The 24246-nt window shown below is 46.1% G+C and overlaps 1 protein-coding gene across 6 annotated transcripts in view; it reads left to right on the forward strand.

Moving 5' to 3' along the window:
* Positions 1-24246, forward strand: part of MATN2 (matrilin 2) — a 142376-nt gene that overhangs the window by 43926 nt on the left and 74204 nt on the right. For all 6 annotated transcript variants that reach the window (XM_058275761.2, XM_058275762.2, XM_058275763.2 and 3 more), the window contains exons 3-4: positions 8592-9161; positions 18749-18871. In XM_058275761.2, the coding sequence (XP_058131744.1) occupies positions 8592-9161; positions 18749-18871 (693 nt within the window). The remainder of the gene's footprint in view (positions 1-8591; positions 9162-18748; positions 18872-24246) is intronic.

A 24246-nucleotide genomic window follows, 5' to 3' on the forward strand; every position in this document is an offset into this window, starting at 1 on the left:
GAGGAAAGACAATGAAAGACACAGCAAACCAGGGAGCTGAGGGGGCTCAGGCGATTGAGCGCCTCTCTCCCACACTGGAAGGCCACAGCATCAGTTCCCAGTGCCTCCTAAAGAGAGGACGAGAAGACACAGAAGAACAAGCAACAAATGAACACAGCAGACAACGAGCACAGGTAGCAAGGTGGGAGGGAATACATTTTTTTTTTTAATCTTAAAAAAAAAGTCAAAATTGCCTCTGGGGAAGCAGACTTGGCCCAGTGGATGGGGCATCTGTCTACCAAATGGGAGGTCCATGGTTCAAACCCCGGGCCTCCTTGACCCGTGTGGAGCTGGCCCATGCGCAGTGCTGATGCGCGCAAGGAGTGCCCTGCCACGCAGGGGTGTCCCCGCGTAGGGGAGCCCCATGTGCAAGGAGTGCGCCCCGTAAGGAGAGCCGCCCAGCGCGAAAGAAAGTGCAGCCTGCCCAGGAATGGCACCACCACACATGGAGAGATGACACAGCAAGATGACACAACAAAAAGAAACACAGATTCCTGTGCCGCTGACAACAACAGAAGCGGACAAAGAAGAACACGCAGCAAATGGACACAGAGAACAGACAACTGGGGCCGGGGTGGGGGAAGGGGAGAGAAATAAATAAAATAAATCTTTAAAAAGAAAATTGCCTCTGAAATACCCCCTAAATCTCCCATAAGTCCTGAGCTTGTGACACAGTCCAGAGGCACATGGAGCCCTCAACACAAGGGCCACATCAAGCTCAGGGCCTGTGGAGCTGTGCTCGCTGGGAGCGGGTGGGCTGAGCTCTGTGCTGCCACAGGGTCATCTTCGCTCAGTCTATCTTTAACAGGCCGACTGAGTCCAATTCACACAAAGCAAGTGCTTATAGGATGCAACTTCCCTGTACTCTGATGTGCTTATATTATTATCACGGAGAGTACATGGCACTTTCACCATGCGAGGAGACTGCTCTTTACAGTCTTTCAATTTCCTTTGCTCTGACCCTGTGTCCACCTGGCAGCCCTCCGTCAAAAATGTGGCTTTATTCAGAAGATCACATGCAAACTGTTGTCAAGGCCAGCCCTGTCTGCTGGCCCTTCATATTTCTCATGGATAAGTAATAAATTAGCATAAGTAAGTCATGAGTATGATTAGCTAACTTATCTTTATTCAATTGTTAGGAATGGAAAAAATCAAGTTGTGGTCTTCAAATTGCACTGTAGAGCATGAGTTTCTAAAACGAGGTTGGTGAATCCATTTCAAGTGTCAACTTGAAGGGCCCCCGGAGGGCAGTGTTAAAAGGCTCCTAAGGCCAAGTGCATGCTGAGCGGGAGAGGGTCAGAACTGATTTGTAATGTCTACCAGGGATGAAGTAGGGCAGTGGACAGTGGGCATAGCTGAGCCTGCCCTAGAACTTGAACTTGTGTACCTATACCAAGAGATAGCCATGCTTTCTCAATCTCTCTCTCTCTCTCCCCCTGCCACTCACTTTGTGAGGATATGTGTGTGTGACATCTTATCTGTAACAGTATGCTATACAAAGTTGCCTTCCATGCTTTTATCTGAGGCATTGACAACAAAATCCCCTTGGCATCTCACTAGAGACCCCCTTCCACAATGACTGGGAACATTTATCAAAAGCAGCACCTTCCATTTATCTTTCTAGCCTGCCGATTCCATTGTATCCTGTTATTTGTTGATCTTTCATAATTGGGAGTCTTTTCCTTCACCGTATCACCAAAGCCTGATGCATAGTAGGTAGCCACTAAATATGTGTAAAATGACCGACTCGTCCTAACTATTCTATGTATGTGCAATTTGCATTTCCACTTCACTAGAGTTGTTCATTTGCCTTGCTGATGCCCAAATAACAGATTTCCTCTGATCCTCCTGATTTGCCCCATCTAGGGATAGAAAATAAATTAAATTTTGCATGATTTTTTTTCCTTCTTAAACTCATGCTGGCTCATGATGATCATGGTTCTCTCTCTTTCTCTGTTTGTAAACATAAAGCAATAATTTTTCTCCCTAGTGTTTCTTTGAAACTCTTGGAGACCTAGATTTTCCCCCTGTTGTGAAACTGTAATCCTGTCTCACTGTCTTTCTGGTCGTTTTATGTAATGTGAAAAATTGTCTGATCGTTCCCGGCTACGAGAACAGTCTCAGCCCTTGGCTCACAGCTGCTTTCTCCATCATTACTCTTGTCATAATTTCCTGTGACTTCAGTATCCCTGTGAATGATCCCTCCATAGCTCTGACTCACTTTTCTCCAATAGCCTTGTCTTCCTCCACATCTCAGCCATTTACTTCTCTGCTCATAACCTTGACCCTGGGATTAAGTAACTGCAACCCCTGCATAATCTCAATTCCAAACCTCCTGTCTTCCTAGCCCACTTCTCCACTTCTTCTGGTATTTTTTTTTTTTAAGATTTATTTTATTTATTTCTCTCCCTTCCCCCCCCGCCCCCGTTGTCTGCTCTCTTGTGTCCATTTGCTGTGTGTTCTGTGTCCGCCTGCATTTTTGTCAATGGCACCAGGATACTGCGTCTCTTTGTTGCTTCATCTTGTTGCATCAGCTCTCAGTGAGTGCGGTGCCACTCCTGGGTGGGCTGCGCTTTTTTTGCGTGGGGCAGCTCTCCTTGCAGGGCGCACTCCTTGCTTGTGGGGCTCTGCTATGTAGGGGACACCCCTGCATGGCACGCCACTCCTTGCACACGGAAGCACTGCGCGTGGGCCAGCTCAGCACATGGGCCAGGAGGCCCTGGGTTTGAACCCTGGACCTCCTATATGACAGGCAGATGCTCTATCCATTGAGCTACATCCGCTTCCCTCCTTCTGGTATTTCAACTCCAACAACTTTTTTACCTCCTCTGAACTGTCAATCCATTGATCCTGCTGCCTTTTCCCTGTCCTGCGCCCCTCATTTCCTCTTGTCTCTACTGCTGCAGCTTTAATTCCATAGGAAAAAATGGGAGTCACTCTTACAATTACCTCTCACCCTCTCCCTCCCCTGATTCTTCCCTCTGGCCTGGCTAAATGGCAACCCTGGTTAAACGCAGCCCTGCGCAGCTGACTGTGGCTGGAGCAAACACGCATCAGGCTGATCGGTCTTACCTGAATTTCACGCTCACCAACTTCAGGTAGGCCGTTAGTGCCGCCTAGAAAACCAACTCTGGTTTCCGCTGTCCTAGAAACTGATACATTTTTTTCCCCCTCTTTCTATCATTAAATTCTTCACAGTTCTCTTTTTTAGTGCCCACAAACCATCTGTTTGTGGGGACTTTGCAGGGAATTGATATGAAGCATCGCATATTCTGAAATCCCTTTTCTTCCCGCCCACAGCCCGGGCACTCGCCTACTGCCAGACTCTGTTCCTCCTGCCCCATGGCCCCTCGGAGACCAGTGACTTTGGTCTCTCCGTTACACCTGTCCCACCCTGCAGTCTGCCCAGGGCCTTCCTCCTCCTGAGCGCTCAATAAGTGCTTGTCAAGTGACCGAAAATGTGAGCAGCGAGCAGCCTGATGTCCTGAGCCGCTGCTCTTCAGGGAGGTACGCATCTGTTTTCATCATTTTATTAAATTTGAAAACACACAAATAGGCATTTAGCAAGGGAGAAGCACTTGGCAGGAGACAGGCAAGTTTGAGCCATAGCTCTCAGCCCTGTTTCCAGGCAAGGAAAGAATTGACCCCGGAGAGCTGGTGCAGTCCTGGTACATCATGGGTAAACTGGGAATGGCAGGTCTAAAAGGACCAAAGCCATCACATCCATTAGGAGCATAGTTTGGAGGTTAAGGGTGTGGACTATGGAACTAGACAAGATGGGTTCAAATCCCAGCTTCTCTGTTCCTAACCAAGAGACCTCCCTGTTTTCATTTATAAAATTAGAATAATACCAATACCTATTCCGTAAGGTTGGTGTGAAGAATAAATAAGCTAACACATGTAAAGGACTCCAGACAAGGCTTAGCACTTGTTAAGTGTTCAATAAATATTAGCTATAAATTGCTATTATATCCTCTTTTTAGTCTCACAAGAACCCTGTGAGGAATTATTATCCTTATTTTACAGAAGAAGAGACTGAAGGTCAGAGAGGTTAAGGAGAAGCTCAAGACCACACAGGCAGCAAGTGGCAGAGGCTAGATGTGCACTGAAATCGTAGGACTACTGCTCATCTCAGTGAGGGTCTCAGAGCCTCTGTTAGTCTCCAGATGAAGCTACTTTTCCCTTCCTTAGAGATTCACATCCCTTCCTTCTCCAAACATGCCCTGACTTCCCCAGGAAGATGTCACCACATATTTCCTGTACGATTACACAGCCAAAATTGATTAGCCAGAGCAGGGGAGGCTAACTAGTGACAAGGCTGCAGCCCTGAGAGGAGGTTCTGAGGTCGTCTGCTGCATCCCCACTGGGCATGGCGTGAGCAGGGCCTCTCCCAGCAGGGTCCACGTGAGGAGGCTGCGGGGCTCTGCGCAGCAGATATTCCAGCCTGCTTCCGAGTGTTTGCAAAGCTCGTAACCGTCAGGCCAGCTGTGCTGAGCGCCGGCTGTGGGATGGTGGGGAAGCACCGGTCTCTTCCCAGGACTGACTGAGATCAGCCATGACGCCTCGAGGAGGTAGATTCACTTCTCCAAGCCTCAGTTTCCTCTTCTGTAAAGTGAATAAGTGGACCCTTTTTAGACCCCGCCAGCTCTGAAGCTCACGAGACTATGATCCCATGAACCACGTGTTCAAGGGCAGCATTTTGCCTCACAAGATGGATGGCAAAGATTTAGGTCCTGGAATCTATGACTCTATTAGCAGGACTGAGACCTGGTCTAGAATTGTTTGGCTTCATGGTTTTCATATACTTCCTGGAACTGCCTGCTCTGAATCAGCCCCTTCCACCTTAGGCCCCGATTCACTGCCCAGAATCCAATTTCATTCCAAAAGCACTGATTGAAGACTTAACTATGTTCCCCAAAGCGTGACTACTAAGATGAATGAGATTAGTGTCCCACCCTCATGAAACCGTGAGGTCAAGGCTTCCCAGAACTTCTTTTCTGGGTGGTTCTCAGAGTGAAGTCCCTGGACCAGTGGCATCACTTTCGCTTGGAGACTTGTCAGAAATGCAAATTTTCAGACCCCCACCCCACACCTCCTGAGTCTGGGAATGTGGCCCAATAATCTCTGTTTTTAACAAGTCTTCCAGGAAACTCCAGCATACACTCAAGTTTGAGAACCACTGGCCTAGCCCTTCCAAGCGGCAAGGTTGTAGTTCTGAGCCCTCGAGGGACCTGAGATGTCTGGAAGGAAACTCGGTCACTTGGGCTGCCAGGACTTGGGGTTTTCAACTCGCAGTCCCAGCTCCCTTGGAACCTCCCATTTTGAACCTTTGTGGTATTTTTGTAAACTCCCAGGCATTATGCGAACTGCACGTTTGTTTTGACAGGAACGAATCCAGTTTAATACTCCTTTCCCCATGGATCTTCCGTGCTTCCCCTTCCATGGCCTTTTGATCACAGGCTGACTGTGACGCTTGGAGGAATGTCGTGGCTGAGACCCACAGTCAAAACGGCCATTCCAAACACAGCCTGCCTACCCCGCCGGTTCTGAAGCTCTTCAGAGGAAGGGAGTCTCAGGGGGCCAGGCTGCTGTGTGTCTCCCTCTTTCTCAGGAACCTTTCATTAATCTCCCCCGTGCAGGACCTAAGCTTGATTGCTGCTCTTGGTGGAAAGCACCAGCCACCTTCTTCCTGCAGGAATCTCAGCTATGAAGGGTGGGACAGGTGTGGCTCTGTGAGCAGAGCCAGCCTGGGTCCAGGGACTGCTTGGCCCTTGTCCTCCCTCCTGGAACCTCCTACCCGGGGCCATATGCTAGACCACAGGCACCTTTGTGAGCTGCCAGGTGCCTGTCAGGGTGGATGCGGCCCTCCAGGCTCAGGGCATGCTGACCTTCAGCCCCACGTAGGAGCTCTGTGGGGCACATGTTACACAACAGTAAGCAGCTGCCCTGCTCCTACTACCCTAGGGCCGGGCATGAGTGAGGCTGAAGAAGAGACAGGGGTCTGGGTGGAGCCAGGTGGTAGCTGCTGGGTCTGTCTATACAGCTACACCCTAGTGGGCTGTTCCCATGTGCTGAGCCCAGGGCTTTGCTCTTTACCTGAATTAGTGCCTTGAGTTCTCATAACTTCCCAGTGAGGTGGGTATTACAACAGTAATGCCTCTCTCTGTTTTTCTTTTTTAAAGATTTATTTATTTATTTCCCCCCCTTTCCCCCTTTGCACTGGGCTTCACCTTGCCTCTCCTCTTATCTCTCTTTTGATGCGTCATCATCTTGCTGCGTGACTCACTTGCGCAGAATACTGGCTCACCACACGGGCACTCGCGTGGGCACTGGCTCGCCACGCAGGTTTTCTCATCTTTTTTCACCAGGAGGCCCCAGGCCAGGTCCTCCCATAGGGTAGGTGGAAGCTCTATCACTTGAGCCACATCCACTTCCCTCTCTTCTGTTTTTCTAACGGAAAGATTTCCAAACTCTCGGTGTCTGTATTTTCTCATCTAACAGGTATAATACTCCTAGCTCTTTCTCAAGAACTTGTTCTGAAAATCAGTGAGACCGTGATGATGAAAGTGGTCTGGAAAAATAAAAATGATTTTAAAACGCCCCACATGTGAGGTTTCATGCTGACCTTATTGCTTGGTCCTCAGCGGCAATTTCTGAGGTCTGTCTGGTTTGGGAACATCACCTTAAATTCACCCAGTACTACGCACGGGCGCGCCAGGAGGCTGCCTGGGCCCTGGCGTTTGGGGCTGCCTCTTCCGGGAACAGCGCTGAAATTGAAGGCTGCGGTGGCCGAGGTGTGAGTGCACCGCGCTGCAGGATGAGCCACAGCCCTGGCAAGCCCGCCAGGACAGGATGAGCTCATGGGCCTTTCCCACTTCTCATTTTTATGACTGGGTTCAGTGTTTAATTTTTGGCTTTCTCCCTCGTTCTTGCAGCTGTGGTGATTGGGATTTAGGGCAAGCATTTTGGATGTCTTTTCTAATCCCTCTCAAATCCTGATTTAGCTGCAAAGTCTGGGGAGGGGTGGGGCTGAGGGGAGGTGGCGAGGAGGGACTCGCCCCGGCTGGGGGCGGTAGCTCAGAATATCTGAGAAATTCAATCAAGAATGTCCAGCTTCCAGCAACAGAGGCAGGAGGTTGTCGTCTCGTCCAGGATTATCCTCTTCCCAAAATGCAGAAGGGATGAACTGTAGTCGTCTAGCCTGGCTACTTAAGGAATATGTATGGTGGTTGTGGTGCTGTGGGAGAAAGTTAGCATTTGCCTTTTCCCAGTGGAAGCTGTGTCCCTTGCTGAAATGTTTCTTGGATGGGTCCCTCCTCCACTTATACAGTTGCCTCCGTGGTTGAAATCTGGGTCTCCCTCTCAATCAGATTAGTGCAACATCTGAGCAATGGTTTGGCTCCACCGTTTGCAGACAACTGCCAGACTCAGCTGACTTTTGCTACGTGCCTTTCCTGCGGAGAGGCAAGTTACCTAATAGATGCTAAGGCGGTTCCCCATCACCTGTGGCATCATGTACAAATTTCTCACTTTGAATTTAAAGGCCTTTTATTTATTTATTTTTTTTAAGATTTATTTTTAATTTCTCTCCCCTTGCCTGCCCACCCACAGTTGTTTGCTCTCTGTGTCCATTCGCTGTGTGTTCTTCTGTGTCCTTTTGTATTCTTGTCAGCGGCACCCGGAATCTGTGTCTCATTTTGTTGTGTCATCTTGCTGCATCAGCTCTCCATGTATGTGGCACCACACCTGGGCAGGCTGCACTTTTTGGACGCTGGGCAGATCTCCTTACAGGGCGCACTCCTTGCACGTAGGGCTCCCCTACGCTGGGGACACCCCTGCATGGCAGAGCACTCCTTGCGTGCATCAGCACTACGCGTGGGCCAGCTCATCATACAGATCAGGAGGCCTACAACTCCTAGCAATTCCCTCTACCTTGAGGTCTGCTAACATTCTTTTATCCACCATATTCATTCCAGCTTGGGCTTTTGCTTGTGTGTCCCCCTCCACATGTTCCTTCTCTCCAAACCAAACACTATGCATCTGTCAAGACCAGGTCATGGCCCATTTCCTTGACCCCAGCCTACTAACATCCTTCCTTTCTAAACATTTGTCATCAGACCCACACAGTTTCAGACTAGTTATTCTTTCATTGCTCTATTAGTTGAGTCTCCCCTGGTAGACTGTAAGCTCCTTGACATCCCTATCCTGTGCTTCTTTATATTCCTTACAGTCTCCAACCAACCCACGTGCAAGCAATAAATAATAATTTTGGCCTTGATCCAGTATTTCCCCATCGAAAACTGTTTCAACAATGTCCTAGGAACTAAAGTGTCCATTTATCCTGCAAAAAAATAATATCTGTTTGTAGCTAATACTCAAGACCACTCAATCATACACATAGATTCCCTCAAAACTTTCTTGAGCGTGGAGGAAAAACCGATGACTGTTGGAGGTTTGAAAGGTGATCACCAGTCCTAGGATTTCCAACTACAGCCAACCAACACTTGGTCCTTAACACTCTTCTAATGGGCTTGCCTATCCTCTTTCCCCAGGGAGCTCTTGTGAGAACAAGCGGGCAGACCTGGTCTTCATCATCGACAGCTCCCGCAGTGTCAACACCCACGACTATGCAAAGGTCAAGGAGTTCATCATGGACATCTTGCAATTCTTGGACATTGGCCCTGATGTCACCCGGGTGGGCCTGCTCCAATATGGCAGCACAGTCAAGAACGAGTTCTCCCTCAAGACCTTCAAGAGGAAGTCTGAGGTGGAGCGTGCCATCAAGAGGATGAGGCATCTGTCCACGGGCACCATGACCGGGCTGGCCATCCAGTACGCCCTGAACATCGCCTTCTCAGAGGCAGAGGGGGCCCGGCCCCTGAGGGAGAATGTGCCACGGGTCATAATGATCGTGACAGATGGGAGGCCGCAGGACTCAGTGGCCGAGGTGGCTGCAAAGGCGCGGGACACAGGCATCCTGATCTTTGCCATCGGGGTAGGCCAGGTGGACCTCAACACACTGAAGGCCATTGGGAGCGAGCCCCACGAAGACCACGTCTTCCTGGTGGCCAACTTCAGCCAGATGGAGTCACTGACCTCGGTGTTCCAGAACAAGTTGTGCAGTAAGTCCTGCTCCTCTGTGGCTCTTCTAGGGAAATCACTGATCCTTCATTAATTTTCAAGTATTCACTCTGTGCTACTAGGTCCCAGGCACTGGGCTGGCAAAAACTAAAGAAAGACATAGCATTCTCTTGGGGATTACACTCTGGCCGAGAGACAGATATTAAGTATATAATTACACAAGTAAGTAAGTAGCTGCAGTTGCAATAAGTGTAATGAGGAAGAATTCACGGCCCGATGGAACTTGGAACCCTAGGACCTAACTGGGCAGGGGTGCTCAGGGAGATTTCCCTGGGGAAGGGACATTTAAACCCTAACTGCTGGGTGAGTAAGAGCAGACAGATGAAGTTTTCCTCCAGCACTTTGTGCTACCCTGGCATCCCTAAATTGGAATTCCATGTGCTGGAGGTGGGGATGGGAATGGGAGGGCAAAAATAACAATCTAATCCAGGGGTTCTTAACAAGGGGTCCATGAGCTTGAATTGAAATATGAAAAAAAAACCCACATTATTCTTGTGGGACATGTTGGTACGGGTGTGATATATTTAGTAAATAATACACAGTATAGTGTGGACTTAGTAAGGGGTCTGTGGTTTTCACCTGACTGGCAAAGGGATCTGTGGAACGAAAAAGGTTAAGAAGACCGGGTTCTAATCTCTCCTTGGGTGATGTGGTATTTCAGGGGACAGAGGCGTTATTACTCCATGGCAGTGCTGAGAGTGGATGTTTTCTCAATGACAAGGAGGCTCAGTGTATGGGGAGGAAGAGATGCGGTCCTGGTGCCTTCCCACCCTGAAGACTGCAGGTGCCCCACTCTCCTAAGCAAGAAGCTCCCTCCCCAGATCCTTGAGCTGAGTTCTTCTATTTTAATGGTTTTCTTCCCTCTCCTGCTTTCCAGGGCTATTCTACAGGGCCTCTCTCCCTTCCTTTCCAGACCCTTCCCCAGTGCCTTGAACTTAACTTGCTTCCTCCCCACTTTCTTGCCTCCGGAGCTGCCTTCAGGTCCAACAGGGAGGCAGGGGCCGGTGCCAGTCAGGCTCCACTCTCGTCCCTAGAAACTGGAAATGTGTGTCCCAACCTTGTAAACAGTGCCCAATTCTGCCTTACCCGCCCCCAGGTTTCCGTGTCCCCTCCAGCCACCTTGCTTTGATGGGGAAACAAAAGGAAGCATCTATTTTTAAATAACTATTATTTCCCTGAGGTGGAGTATGAGCTTTAAAATATGATTCCTCACCAACAGCCCAGGAGTAGAAACCTGCCTCCTCCTGGGGACTCTGAGGCCCAGTTCTCAGAATGTGACACCACCATCTAAGCCTCAGGAAGGAGGAAGAACGGCGTGCTTTTGATGTGTTCAGCAAAATCCCCTGCTGAGAGCTGAGAGCAACCTCAAAAGGCAGAGACCCCATCCTTTCTTGACTTCAAAATCCAAAGTTTACTTAAAAAATGAATGTCATGAGGGAAAAGCAACCTTCTTTTCTCTGCAATGCCACCTGGAAAAGGTTCAGAAGTGCCCATTTTCTCCCCTGCTGCCGAGGGGCTGTGTTAGCGGGTGCACTGTGGCACAAGTCAATTGGAAAACTTCAATCAGTAGAACGCACTGAAAACATTTTTAAGGTTTATGACTTTAAATGACTTCTGCACAATTTATAGTCTTCCTTTCCTGGAACATTAAAAAAAAAAAAAAGAAATTGGTTCAGCAATAGTTCTGACGGTTTATACATTTATATTGGAAAGTTTTAAGGGGGTGGGGGGAGCTCTTTCCTAAGCATTCTGGATTTTTCAGCACATGGAAAGATAATATGATAAGGCTGGGGAGCTAGAGGGCAGGACGGTTCCCACCAGTGGTGCTGAATGTGGACTTGTTCCTGGAAGAACCTTCTCTCTGTGCTTCATGGCAAGGCAGCAAAATTAAAAGACAGTTTGCATGCCTCATCATCTTTGTTTTAATCTGGAAGCTCTAAGAGAGCATCAGCATTATCCTGTTCCTTCGTGCCGCCTGAGAAATGACCCCCCACCCAGTCTGCAGCAGCTGCAGCTGCGCTCTCCCCCAGGGGCTGGGCCGTGCTCCGCAGACTCAGCAACCGTCTTAAAAGGTTGAAGAGGCCCCAGGGCCTCTTTATCACCCACGCAGTACAAACTTGCAATTTATGAAGCACTTTCCCTTCTGTGATTGCATTTGATCCTCCTGAGGGTGGGGAGGTGGGCAGTGGGACACTGTCACACCCTCTTTATAGATTCATAAATTAATTATCCAAGGACAAACGGCCAGCAGATGAGGGAGGCTGCTTCCAAATCTCTTGCTCATTTCACTCCTCCTACAACATCAGGAACTACATATTCCTCTTTTAAGACTTTCTGACGAGGGCCTCCATAGTCCAGCCGGGCGTGGTAAACCCACTGCTGGTTGGCATCCACCTGAAGTGGGTGAAACTCTGAAGGGAAGCCTGTGTAGGGTGAGGAGGAGCAGACTCGAGTCTCAGCTACCAATCCTTCAAGGTCCTGAGCCTCCGGGGTCTATTTGTAAAGTGGGGATTATACATGGAGTAGGTGTGTGAACAGGCATTATAAACTGTAGAGGCCTATTCAATGTGCCCCTTGTCGTGTCTTACTGCAGTCAGATACACCGAGTACCAGAAGCCTGGGCTAATGCCTTCTGTTTCAAGCTGCAGTCAAATGATCAAACAGCAAGGAGCCTCTTCTAAGTCGCAGGTGACTTCTCTGAGGTTTGGGAAGCCTGGTTTATTCATTGATCAAGTATAGAATCACACTCTGATAATGACAGCTAATCTTGTCCTATGCTGCTGGGTACTTTCCACATGTTATTTCATCTCATAATTGTAGCAGCCCTCTGAGGCATGCACTGTTATTATCCAGATTTACAGAAGCAGAAACTGAGGCTTAGACAGGGCGGGTAGCTTCAGGTGGCAGAGATGGAGATTCAGATTGCACTCTCTGGTTCTGAAGGCTGATCTCTTACCTTCCAGGTGCCAGGATGGTGAGAAGGCACTCTCATTGCAGTGCACTGGGATAACTGCTATATGATTTGTGCACTTCAGGGACCTCAGATAGTCACCGGGGATGGGTCAAACAGTGCCCAGTTCTGCCTAGGGGCTCCAGGAGAGCTTCAAAGAGGAGTTACTATCACTAACATGCACTGATATTGATATGTGCATGTGCTGTTTTGGGCTATTAGCACAGGCTAACTCATTTTATTCATGCAACAACACTGTGAAGCAGGTGCTGTTATAATTCCTATTTTACAGAAAAAGAAATTGAGACCCAGAGAGGTTAACTTGCCCAAGATCACACAGTTATACCTGGTAATGTTGAGATGTAAACCTAGACTTTCAGAGCCTCCATCTTAACCACTACACACACTTGAAAGACGAGTAGAGAAGTGCACATTCTGCATGTGCACAAAGCATGTGCAAAGACCCAGAGGAATGAAAGAAGGGCTTGACATGTTCGGGCAACTTGTCGGAACTGGACATTTGAAGAGAGTAGCATTAAGAGGTGGGCCTGAACATTTAGGCATGGATCAGCTCTGAGGAGCCTAGAATGCCATGCAAGCTTGGTTAGCTTCTATCTTCCAAGCAGTAGGGAGCCACTGGAAAATCCTGCTCAGGGAATACCACGACTCTGTGAAGGGATTGGAAAGGTCTCTCCACAGCAGAGAGGAGGACCAATGGCTGGTGAGCAAGGCTGAAGGCAGGTCAACGAATGCAGCTGCTCTTGCAACAGTCCAGGCCATAGATACTGAACACCTGAACCAAAGTAGAGGGCTTGGGAGTGAGAGGAAGGGAAATGTTGGGCAGATACCTAGTTCTCAGGCAGTAAAAGGGAGTGCATGTGCAGGAATAAAGCCTTAATCAGGATGGGGTTATAAGGGCTTTGCCCCAGGGCTCCTATGTTTAAACAGCAAAAAAAATGAAAATTAATGATTTCAAGAGTTTTAAGCATCCTCCTCCCCACAGACTCAGACTTTGCCACTGCCACAACCTCTGCAGCCTCTGGGAATTTACCCCTACCCTAGTGTGTTAGTCAGCCAAACGGGTGCTGAAGCAAAACACCAGAAATTGGTAGGTTTTTATAAAGGGTATTTATTTGGGGTCAGAGCTTACAGATACCAGGCCATAAAGCACAAGTTACTTCCCTCACCAAAGTCTATTTTCATGTGTTGGAGCAAGATGGCTGCCTATGTCTGTGACGGTTCAGGCTTCCTGGGTTCCTCTGGGCTCAGCTCCTCTGTTTTCTCCACAAGGTCAGCTGTAGACTAAGAGGCTCTATAGGCTTTGCCTCTCTCCACAAGGTCAGCTGTAGACTATTAGATGAACGGCTCTATCTTGCTCCCTGGGGCTCCAACTTCAGCATAAAACTCCAACATCAAAACTCCAACATTAGAAGCCCCCAACTCTGTCCTTTGCCTTGCCTTTTATCTGTGAGTCCCCACCCACCAAGGGGCAGGGGCTCAATGCCCTACTGACACAAGAGGTTTATTTGATTATAATCAATAAATATAATCTAATATGCCCAGAGGAAAAGACCAGTTTACAAACATAATCCAATATTTCTTTTTGGAATTCATCAATACTATCAAACTACTACACTTAGGACCCCACCCCCCAGTCGGTACCCAGAAGGACGGATAAAGATGGAGATACAAGGTCAAGGGTGTGAACTCCAAAATGCAGTGTGGGAGGGTTTTATTCTTAGCAGGAAACATCTCACCCATTACTGTCCCTCCTTGTTTGCCCACCTTTACTGATTTAAAGGCACATTTTATTATACTATGCTCGCCCCAGACTCCAAAATTACTGAAAGCCCTTGGTAAAGGAGAGAAAAGATTCTAGAACTGATGATCATGTCCTCCTGCAAGGCAGGGAACAGGAGGCGGCGCAGGTTGCGTAGGGAAGGTGAGTTCGGCCTTGGGCATGCCGAGTTTGGCGTGTTCACAGGGTAGCCCCGTGGAGAGTCCAGCAGGGACCTGGATGTGTGGGGCTAGACTTCTGAGGAGCTGCCTGAGAGGTACACGTTGAAGCCATAAGCAAGGATGAACTCTGAGGATGGAATGGTGTACTTGAGAAGAAAAGAGAGCTCAGGACTGCGACAGAACTCTAGGGGACGTCATTTGAGGCACTGGCTTTCAAACTCTGACCTGGACTCAGAGTAAATACGACTTACATACATGTAAACAAAATTCACAAAACGATACTCATTACATACGTTACAAAACAGATAACCTTTGCCTTTCTTTAGTTTACATTCTAATGGGGGCAGAGACAACACACAAATACATACAGATTTACATACTAACATACACGAGTGATTTATATACCGTCTTACCAATGATGAATAGCTACAAATACAAATAAAATAAAAACAACAGAGCCAGGAAAGTGGCATGGGGAGCGTGGGAGTTGGAAGAGGGCAATACGATTGGGGTGATTCGGGTGGGCTTCGTCAAGGGGAGGACTCTTGGGAAGGCAAGGGCAGAGCGTTCCAGCCTGAGGGCGTGTGGGTGCCGGGCCGGGCAGGAGCAGACGTGGTGGGCACCGCCGCAGTGTGAGACCCTGAGGAGGGGCCGCGGGGAGGCGGGGGCAGCAGGGCCTCGAGGAGCGGAGCGCGGTGAGGACTTGGACGGTAATTCTGACCAGGGAGCTCTGGCAGGGCTTGCTGAGTGGATAACAGACAGTGGGAGTGCAAGGGTGGAAGAAGGAGCCCAGGCAGGAGGTGCTTGCCAAAATCCAGGCAAGAAATGAAGATATTTTCACTTTTTACCCCTCCTATGTTACTAAAATAAATAAAGCTGGTCCAGATCCTCTCAATTTAATTTCCAGAGTTTGGAAAACAACCTGAGTCAGGGGAGTGGGAAGCCGCTGAGCACCCAGGGAAGAGATCATTTTGGGGAGAGAAAGACTGACGCCCCAGTAGGGCAAAATTGAGAAATGCTGCTGGGTCTGCTATCCGAGGCGGGCTGGCAGGCGGGCTCTGGGGTGGCCTAGCAGGGATCTTTTTTTTGGACAATTAAGAAGCAAGTAGACTGGAGCCAGACTGCCCCCGTTGGGAGTCCTGGCTCTGGCTCTCCCCGGTGGGGCGGTGAACCTGGGCACAGCGGCAGCCTGGTACCACAGGCAGCGCCGGCCCTCGCCAGGCTGGGCTCTGGCAGCCGCAGGACGGGGGACCATGGAGGTCTCATTCTCAGGGCCCCCCGAGACCACCTGAGAAACCCGAAGGCTGGATGTCCTGTGAATTGAAGCCTTGTCTGGTGACCAGAACCCACACGTCCTTGGGTCCGTCCACCGGGTTTGCCACCCAGGGAGAGAGAATGCTAGATTTAGGAACGAACAAATGCCCATCTGTCCAGGGCTGCTTTTAATTAACCTCTTGGTGCCCGCTTTAGCAGGTACGCCTGAAATCTTGGAGCGCAAATAGCCCCACCCCACCCAGGCTAGGTATAATTTAAGGCCCTTATAGTGTTCCCCAGACAGGCCCGTCATCAACTGCCTGGGCCAAGACGACACCCATCTGCACCCACTTTGAAGCCCTGGTACGTGGGGAAGCCAGACTGACGCCAACGTTGACTTTTACCTACCCAGTAATTGTTCCTCTCAAACTCCCTGATCAGCCTAGAGCGATATTGACCACTCGCTTACTCCTTAGCGTAGTCATTAAAAAACATTTAGAGCCACAGTTTCCTAATCAAAAGATCCAATCCTGCTAATGACTTGGTCAGCAAATTTATTATTTGGATTTGGCTCAACTGATAGAGCGTCCGCCTACCACATAGGAAGTCCAGGGATCAAACCCAGGGCCTCCTGGCCTTGTGGTGAGCTGGCCCACGTGCAGTGCTGCTGCACGCAGGGAGTGCCATGCCACGCAGGGGTGCCCCCCACGTAGGGGAGCCCCACGCGCAAGGAGTGCACCCATCAAGGAGAGCCGCCCTGCGTGAGAAAAAGCGCAGCCTGCCCAGGAGAGCTGACGCAGCAAGATGACACAAGAAAAAGAGACACAGACTCCCGGTGCCGCTGACAATGCAGGTGGACACAGAAGAACACACGGCGAATGGACACAGAGCAGACAACAGCGGGGAGGGGAAGGAGAGAGAAATAAAAAATAAATCTTAAAAAATAATTGTTATTCCTCCCTCCTAACCCAAAGCTGAGACCCAGTGTAAACCCAGAAGGCCTGGAGAGAATGAGACAAATGAGGGCCCCTTCAGGCAGGCCAGTGGAGGAGGCAGGACGTCTCCCTCCAGTTCACAAAGGCCGTGTGATCGGAGGGTGGATCTGTCCCGTGGGTTTCTGACTCAGTGCTCGTAGGATCGGGGTGCTAAACAGTCTATTCCAAGACTCCCCAGAGACAGTTCATAGAAGGTGTAAAAGAGCTGCCCATCGTCCCTAACTTACCTCACTTGTTAGCAGGGCTTCTTAACCTTTAGTGTTCCACAGACCCCTTTGCCAGTCAGATGAAACCATGGATCCCTTACTAAGTCCACACTGTATGGTGCATTATTTACTAAATATATCACAGCCGCACCAACACAGCCCCACAAGCATAATATTATTTTGAGTTTTGGTTCAAGCTCACGGACCCCTTGTTAAGAAGCCCCGTGTTCGAGGCCAGCGGGGACACCGCTGGCTCCTAATCCAACTCTTTCCATTATACTAAGGTACTATCTCCTGGTTCCAATTTTTTTATGGCACATAGCCAAAATAAGCCTTCATAATAAGTTGTCACTTCAAAAGCCTGTGAAATAGTTCTTTTAATTTCCCCACCTGACAGGGGAAGAAAGGGCAATTCAGAGAAATTAAGTAACTCGCACAAGGTCAGAATAAGCGCGAAGCTGAGCTTTCAGGCAGTCTGTCTCAGAAGCCATGCTTTCCACCACTATGCGGCACAGCTGCCCAAGAGATACCCTCTGCCTCCCAACGCCCATCTTCTTTTTAGTCTGTCTGGTTCCCAGTACAAAGCCTGGCGTCAGGCTCGTGACGCGGGCCTGGTGCCAGTGGGTACCGCCGTGTGGTTGGCTGCTAGGCCGCCTGTGTTGAGCAAGAAGATGAGCAACATGCGATGATTGATGTGACTTGTATCTAACAGGAGCCAAATCTCAGAAAAATACACTCTGGTATGAAATTAAAAAGTTTTATTCCTCTAATTCATTTTTGTTCACTATTTTTCTTATTAAATATAAAGGGTCAATTTACTTAAGATATACCATCAATTTCATCAGCAGCTATGTTTTCCTAAGTACTGGATTACTGGGATTGGATGGCTCACAGCCTCGGAGAGTCCCTTTTATTTTAGCTTCAGAGAAATATATTTCTACATATAGGCATCTTTTTTTGAACACATTCGCATAACTAGTACTCTGTTTATACTGATGCTTGTTAATTGTAAATATGTTCAAGTTACATTAGATTGAGTAAAACCATAAATTAAGATGCAAAAACAGGGAAGTGGATTTGGCTTAACTGATAGAGTATCCACCTACCATATGGGAGGTCCAGGGTTCAAACCCCGGGTCTCCTTGCCCTGTGTGGAGCTGGCCCACGTGCAGTGCTGATGCGCGCAAGGAGTGCCCTGCCATGCAGGGGTGTCCCCCGCGTAGGGGAGCCCCATGTGCAAGGAGTGCGCCCCATAAGAAGAGCCGTCCAGTGCGAAAGAAAGTGCAGCCTGCCCAAGAATGATGCCGCACACACGGAGAGCTGACACAGCAAGATGACGCAACAAAAAGAAACACAGATTCCTGGTACCACTGACAAGAATGCAAGCGGACACAGAAGAACACACAGCGAATGGACACAGAGAGCAGACAAGGGAGGGTAGAAATAAATAAAAAATTAATCTTAAAAAAAAAAAAAAAGATGCAAAAACATGAAAATTTTTATGAGCACCAGACAGCTTTAGGCAAGAATTGATGTATTTTAAAGTCAAGGTATATCAGAAAACAAATGCAGAAATATTTTAAATTGAGAAATATTTATGGAATAAAGTTCATGTATGGAAACATGAGCTATCGGAATGCATGCTTACTCCAAAATTTTTGGTGTACTTTTGGACATTAAAAAATCATTACATTATTCTTGGGAGACCTGTGTTCCTGAGAAACTGTTGATTGTTTACCATATCTTCATTTAATAGCTTTTCCTCCCACCTCATTACTGCCTATTGAAAATCCACACTTTGGGGGAGCGGGTAAAGCTCAGCGGTTGAGTGCCTGCTTTGCATGTACAAGAGTTCAAAAAAGAAAGAAAGAAAATCCACACTTCAGCAAAGTACCCCTTGGGAGTCAGCAGACTTTCTGATCCTCCTGCCCCACCCAATGGGTCTTACTAGGTTTGAGCCAAGTGAAATTTGTTTGGGCAGTCATATGGTTTAACCTAGTACCATTTCCCTTTGAGCCAGCTTGGCCTTTAACTGTGTCTTGCTGGGGGCATGTATATGGACTTGCCTTGTCCATCCACAGACTCTAAACCCCCCTGAGTAGGGATGGCCTCTTGTTTCTCTTTGCGCGCTGTGAATAAATGTTTGCGGGTGGAATGTAGAGGAGGCATTGCTCTTCACTTACCTCCTGTGTCTCCCCTTCCAGCGGTCCACATGTGCAGCGTCGTGGAGCACAACTGTGCCCACTTCTGCATCAACACCCCTGGCTCCTACATCTGCAGGTGCAAACAAGGGTACATCCTCAACTCGGACCAGACAACCTGCAGAAGTAAGTCGGCTTTGCTGATGTGTCTCTGCTGTCCTCTTCTCTCCTCCTCTTTCTTCTTTCATCTAGGCCCATCACAGCTCCTAAATTGAGCACATAGTAGGCCTTCAGTAAGAGTTTGAAGGCTCATCGGAGACACCTTCTTAGACTACCTGGACTGTATTCTTCACTTCCCAGATTGCTCTTTAGGGGAACTGCTGAAGAGGTTTTAATCCACTGTCTTTATTAACTGGACCCTGAGGAATTGTTTCTGTCTTTTATTCTTTTCTCTGAAGCAGGGACTTGAGATGAGTTGCTAACATTGGCTGGGAATAATTATTCAAGTTCTATTTTAAAGGTGTGCAGGGATCTAGTTGCTTTGGTGAGGGACACTTTATAGGTCTCTTAAATAAAAAAGACATAAAGTGTTAATAGAACGTACATTCTCTCTTTTGGCCAAGCCCCAGACATCAGACAATATACTGACCTTTGAACCAGCATGAGGTTACCCACCTCTTAGAGGACAGAGTTACCTGTCCTCTGAACATAGTGGCCTATACTTTTTCCTAAGATGGGAGTAAAGCCACTGCATCAGGCCCACAGATAACGAGGCTACCAAAGCAAGATATGAGGAACGTGCATGAGGGCTATAGCAGTTTGATAGTATTGATGAATTCCAAAAAGAAATACTGGTTTATGTTTGTAAACTGATCTTTTCCTCTGGGCGTATTAGATTATATCGGATTCATAGAATAACTTGATTAAGTAATTAGGTAAACCTCTTGTGCCAGTAGAACAGTGAGTCTCCCCTCTTGGGTGGGCGGGGACTCACAGATAAAAGGCATGGCAAAGGACAGAGTTAGGGGTTTTTGATGTTGGAGTTTGAAGCTGAAGCCTTAAGCTGGAGCCCTGGGAGGAGAGGAACCTTAAGCCTGGAAAGAAACAAGCCCTGGGAAGAGAGGAACCCAGGAAGCCTGAACCCTCGCAGACATCGGCAGCTGTCTTGCTCCAACACGTGAAAATAGACTTTGGTGAGGGAAGTAACTTATGCTTTATGGCCTGGTATCTGTAAGTTCCTACCCCAAATAAATACCCTTTATAAAAAACAACCAATTTCTGGTATTTTGCATCAGCACTCATTTGGCTGACTAATAACTAAGCTAATCTGATGTGCGTGGTTTGTGCAAGGCATAATTATTATTATATCTCATGGTAAGCAATTAAGCATTAATGGAAAGCAGTTTGCACAAACAGCGGTAATTAGTATCACATTTATGGAGCCAAACCACATTTTCCTCTTTTCTTTTCACTTTTCAGTTTCAGGATTGATCATAGTTGGCTAGAGGCTTCCCTGCTTCCCGAGATTAGGTAATATCTTCTTGGTTCCCTCCAGTTCTGTGGCCCATATAACTACAAAGCTCACCTGACTGTGCATCCCAGGGGGTTTCGTGTTCTAAGGCCCAGCTCCCAGGTTGCTGAGTTCAGCCTATGTCCACTGCCACTGGCAACCACTGTTATACTATACTTGTAGAAATGCTTCTAGGGGGGCCTCTTCAGCGATTGCATTCAGATACACACATCCATACCCCATATACACACATGCAACATATCCAACACTTTCTATTTGTGCCTTGCTTGTGTGAAGAGTGGAGGCAGATGCAGCTGATTCTTAGCTTCTTCAAGTGGAAATGGACTTTGGCTGTTGGACTTCTGGCTCCCTCTCCCACACAACCCAGGAATGCTTTCCCCTCCTGGTGTCCTAGAGGGGCAAAGGTGCTTAGAAACCAGGTTATTACAAAGCACCTGGCTCTCACAACCAGATGGCTTGTGTCAGAGGTTGAGCTAAAATCCTACTCTCTATAATTTTCACCTTTTCTGCCATCTGAAGCTAGATGACAAAAAGATTACTTCCTTTTCCAAATAAAAGGAAAATTAATTGTCCCTTTCCAGGGGAAGCATAAACACATCTTTAGGTGATTGGGTTGTGGGTCTCTTTGCTGTCCTGATTACCCTCTTCTAGTGGATGCCAGTTGGGCATTGTCTCAACATGTGCCCTTCCATTCAAAGACTACATCAAGGGCACCAAATAATCTTACCATCCAAGATTGCCCATATGGGCAATTCAGGATGTCTAGAGGTCAACCTGGTAGATTCCCACTGACCTTCAAAAAGTCTTTCCTGTCTCATGCCATTATATGGATATATACAAAAGCATTAGCATAGTGCCTAGCCCATAGGGCTCACTAGAAGTTTACATCCTTCCTTTTACCCCATTAAAAAACATGGGGGATGGAGCAGCTGAGGCTCAAGCAGTTGAGCACCCACTTCCCACGTGGGCGGTCCCGGGTTCGGTTTCCAGTGCCTTCTAAAAACAACAAGCAAAAACAAAACAACAAGCAAAACAAAGGAAGGAACCAACTCAGGGGACCCGGTGGGCTCAGTGGCTGAGTGTTGGCTTCCCAAATGCGAGGTCCTGGGTTCAATCTCCGCCCCCATCCTCTCCAGTAACTAAAAAAAATAAATAAATTGGGGTGAAAAGCTTAGGAAGTGGTATGCCCATCTTCACAGGCTTATTTCCTCTTACTGTTCTCCTCTTGAATTCCTTTCCCACTAACAAGAAAGAATTGTATCATTTCTTTATCTTTTTTTCTTTTAAAGATAAGAAAACTTCCCTCCCTTTTACTCCCTTTTGGAACATTTAATCTATCTGGAAGCTAATAAAAATACAGCATTTAAAAAACCTTATTTGGCAGAAAGTGTAAACTTTCTTGTCCCTTTTTCTATCTTTTTTCTTTCTTAAGAACCATAATAAATGCATTATATTGCTTTCATTGTTTGGATATTTTCTGGACATTATTTTTCCCAAGCTATAAAATTACTTATAGCTTTTCTATTAGAGTTTAAACAAAGAGACATGATCCAGAATATTAATCACATTCTTAGAGAGAGAAAAGAAAACTATAACCAACATCCTCCATAATTTTACATGTAAAAATTCTTAACAAAATTTAGGCAAATAGAATCCAACAATATATAAAAAGGAAAATATATAAAGACCAAGCAGGGTTAATCCCAGGAATGCAATATTGGTTTAACATTCAAAAGTCAATCAGTATATTTCACCATATTAACATACTAAAAAAAGGAAAAAATCCCACATGTTCATCTTAATTGATGCAACAATAACAAAAAGCACTGGAAATTACCCAATATACATTCATGGTAAACTCTCTCAGCAAAGTAGGAATAAAGGGGAATTGCCTCAACCTAATCTATGAAAAAACAATATTAAGTCATATCTAAAAGTGAAAAACCAAATACTTTCCCCCTAAGATAAGACATAAGATAAGATACCCATTCTCACCACTTCTATTCAGCATTGTACTTGAGGCTCTAATTGGTGCAACAAGGAAAGAAAAAGAAATTTAACAGGAATATAGACTGGAAAAGAAGAAGTAAAACTGTCCAGTCACAGATTCATGATTATTTATATAGAAAAGTAGATAGAACCTTCAAAAAAGCTGCTTGAACTAATAAATGCGTTTAGCAGAGTTGCAAGATAAAAGAGTGTACAAAATTATTTGATTGTATGTCTATATACTGGCAGCAAAGTTGAAAATTTAAAAATATCACTTATGATAGCATCAAAATATGTGTTTAGAAACAATTTTGACCAAAAAAATGTGCAAGGCCTGTACATTGAAAACTACAAAAGATTGCCGAGATAAACTGAAGACGTAAATAAAGAGATATATATACTGTACTCATGGATTGGAAGACAATATTGTTAATATATCAATTCTCTGCAACTGATCTATAGCTTTCAAATCAACCCCTATCAATGTCTTAGCAGACATTTTTGTAGAAATTGGCAAGCTGATTCCTAAAATATATTTGGAAATGCAAAAAGCTAGAATAGTTAAATAAACTTTAGGGAAAAAAATGAACAAAATTGGAGGATTCAAACCATGTGGTTTTGTTGCTGGACAATAAAATACTGAAGAAATTAGCCTGATGCCCTCAAAGACCAATCTTGAGACATCAGGATTTCAAAGAGAGAAAGAGTCTTTATTATTTTGCACAAAGCAGAATAGGAGTCAAAAATCTCAATTCTATTCTCCCTGAATTGGAGGAACTTTGTTTTATGAAATTAAAACAAAGGAAGGTGGAGATAGGAACACTGGATTGGTTTGTTTAATTGGCAATGAGTTAGTGCAAGCTCCAGAGGCTGGTTGGGGTAATCATCAGGTTACAGGTAACCTATTAGATAGTAAATTGTTCAATTAACATCCATTAGGAACTGAGAAAGTCCAGCTAGGTAATATATAAAGTCATAAATAGTTCAGTCCACATAAGATAATGCTAAACTAAACAAAGTCCAGCTAGGCTAATTGATAAAGTTGTAAATCACCTAATTCACATTTTAAGCTAAACAAAGTGGGCCATAAGCGGGGCTGTTGAGGATTGACAAAATTCAGTTTAGGTATAGTTAATATACCTATAGTTAAAGATTACACAGTTATAAAAATAAAACATAGAACTCCAGCTCAGGCGTAATTACTAGTTAAAGATTATACAGTTTGATTCTAGTATTACAATCAAAGAAATAAGTTTCAAATGTTTGTCTCTAGCTACTTTAAAGTTAATATACATCAAGGCCGTGATTACAGTGAGAATTCTAAATTATACCAAACATAAGAAAACATCTAAATAATTCAGTGACTCTTATTTGTTAATTTTTAATACTGTTTTAGTTTCAATTATAAAGCAACAGCAATCAGGATAGTGGTGTAAAGAAAGACGTATAGAAAAATGGAACAGAATAGAATCCAGAAATAAGCTAATATATATACGGTGAAATAATTTTTGACAAAGGTTCCAGGGCATATCAATGGGGAAAGGATAATGTCTTCAACAAATGGTACGAAAACAATCAGGTTTTCATGTACAGTAAAAAGAAAAAAAAGGATCTCAATGCTTACCTCACATCACATACAAAAATTAATTTGCAGTTAAAAAAAGCAAATTCAAAACAATCTTTAAAATTAATTTGCAATGGATTTTAAGTCTAAATGTTAAGAGTGGAAACTAAACTATCTAGGTGAAAATGTGGGATAAACTCTTAGTGACTTTGGGTTTGGCAAAAGTTTATTAACTAGGACACAAAAAGCTACATAATATGAAAGAAAAAACCAATAACTTGAACTTTAACAGAATTAAAATGTTTGCTCTTCAAAATACACAGTTATTAAAATGAAAAGGCAAGCCATTGACTGGCAAAAAATATTTGCAAAACATGTATCCAACAAAGGACTTGTATTTAGAATATATTAAGAAATCTTAATGGGAAAGCGGACTTGGCCCAGTGGTTAGGGAGCCCGTTTAAGACATGGGAGGTC

The sequence above is a fragment of the Dasypus novemcinctus genome, chromosome 14 (genome assembly GCF_030445035.2).
Source record: "Dasypus novemcinctus isolate mDasNov1 chromosome 14, mDasNov1.1.hap2, whole genome shotgun sequence".
NCBI classification, from domain to species: domain Eukaryota; kingdom Metazoa; phylum Chordata; class Mammalia; order Cingulata; family Dasypodidae; genus Dasypus; species Dasypus novemcinctus.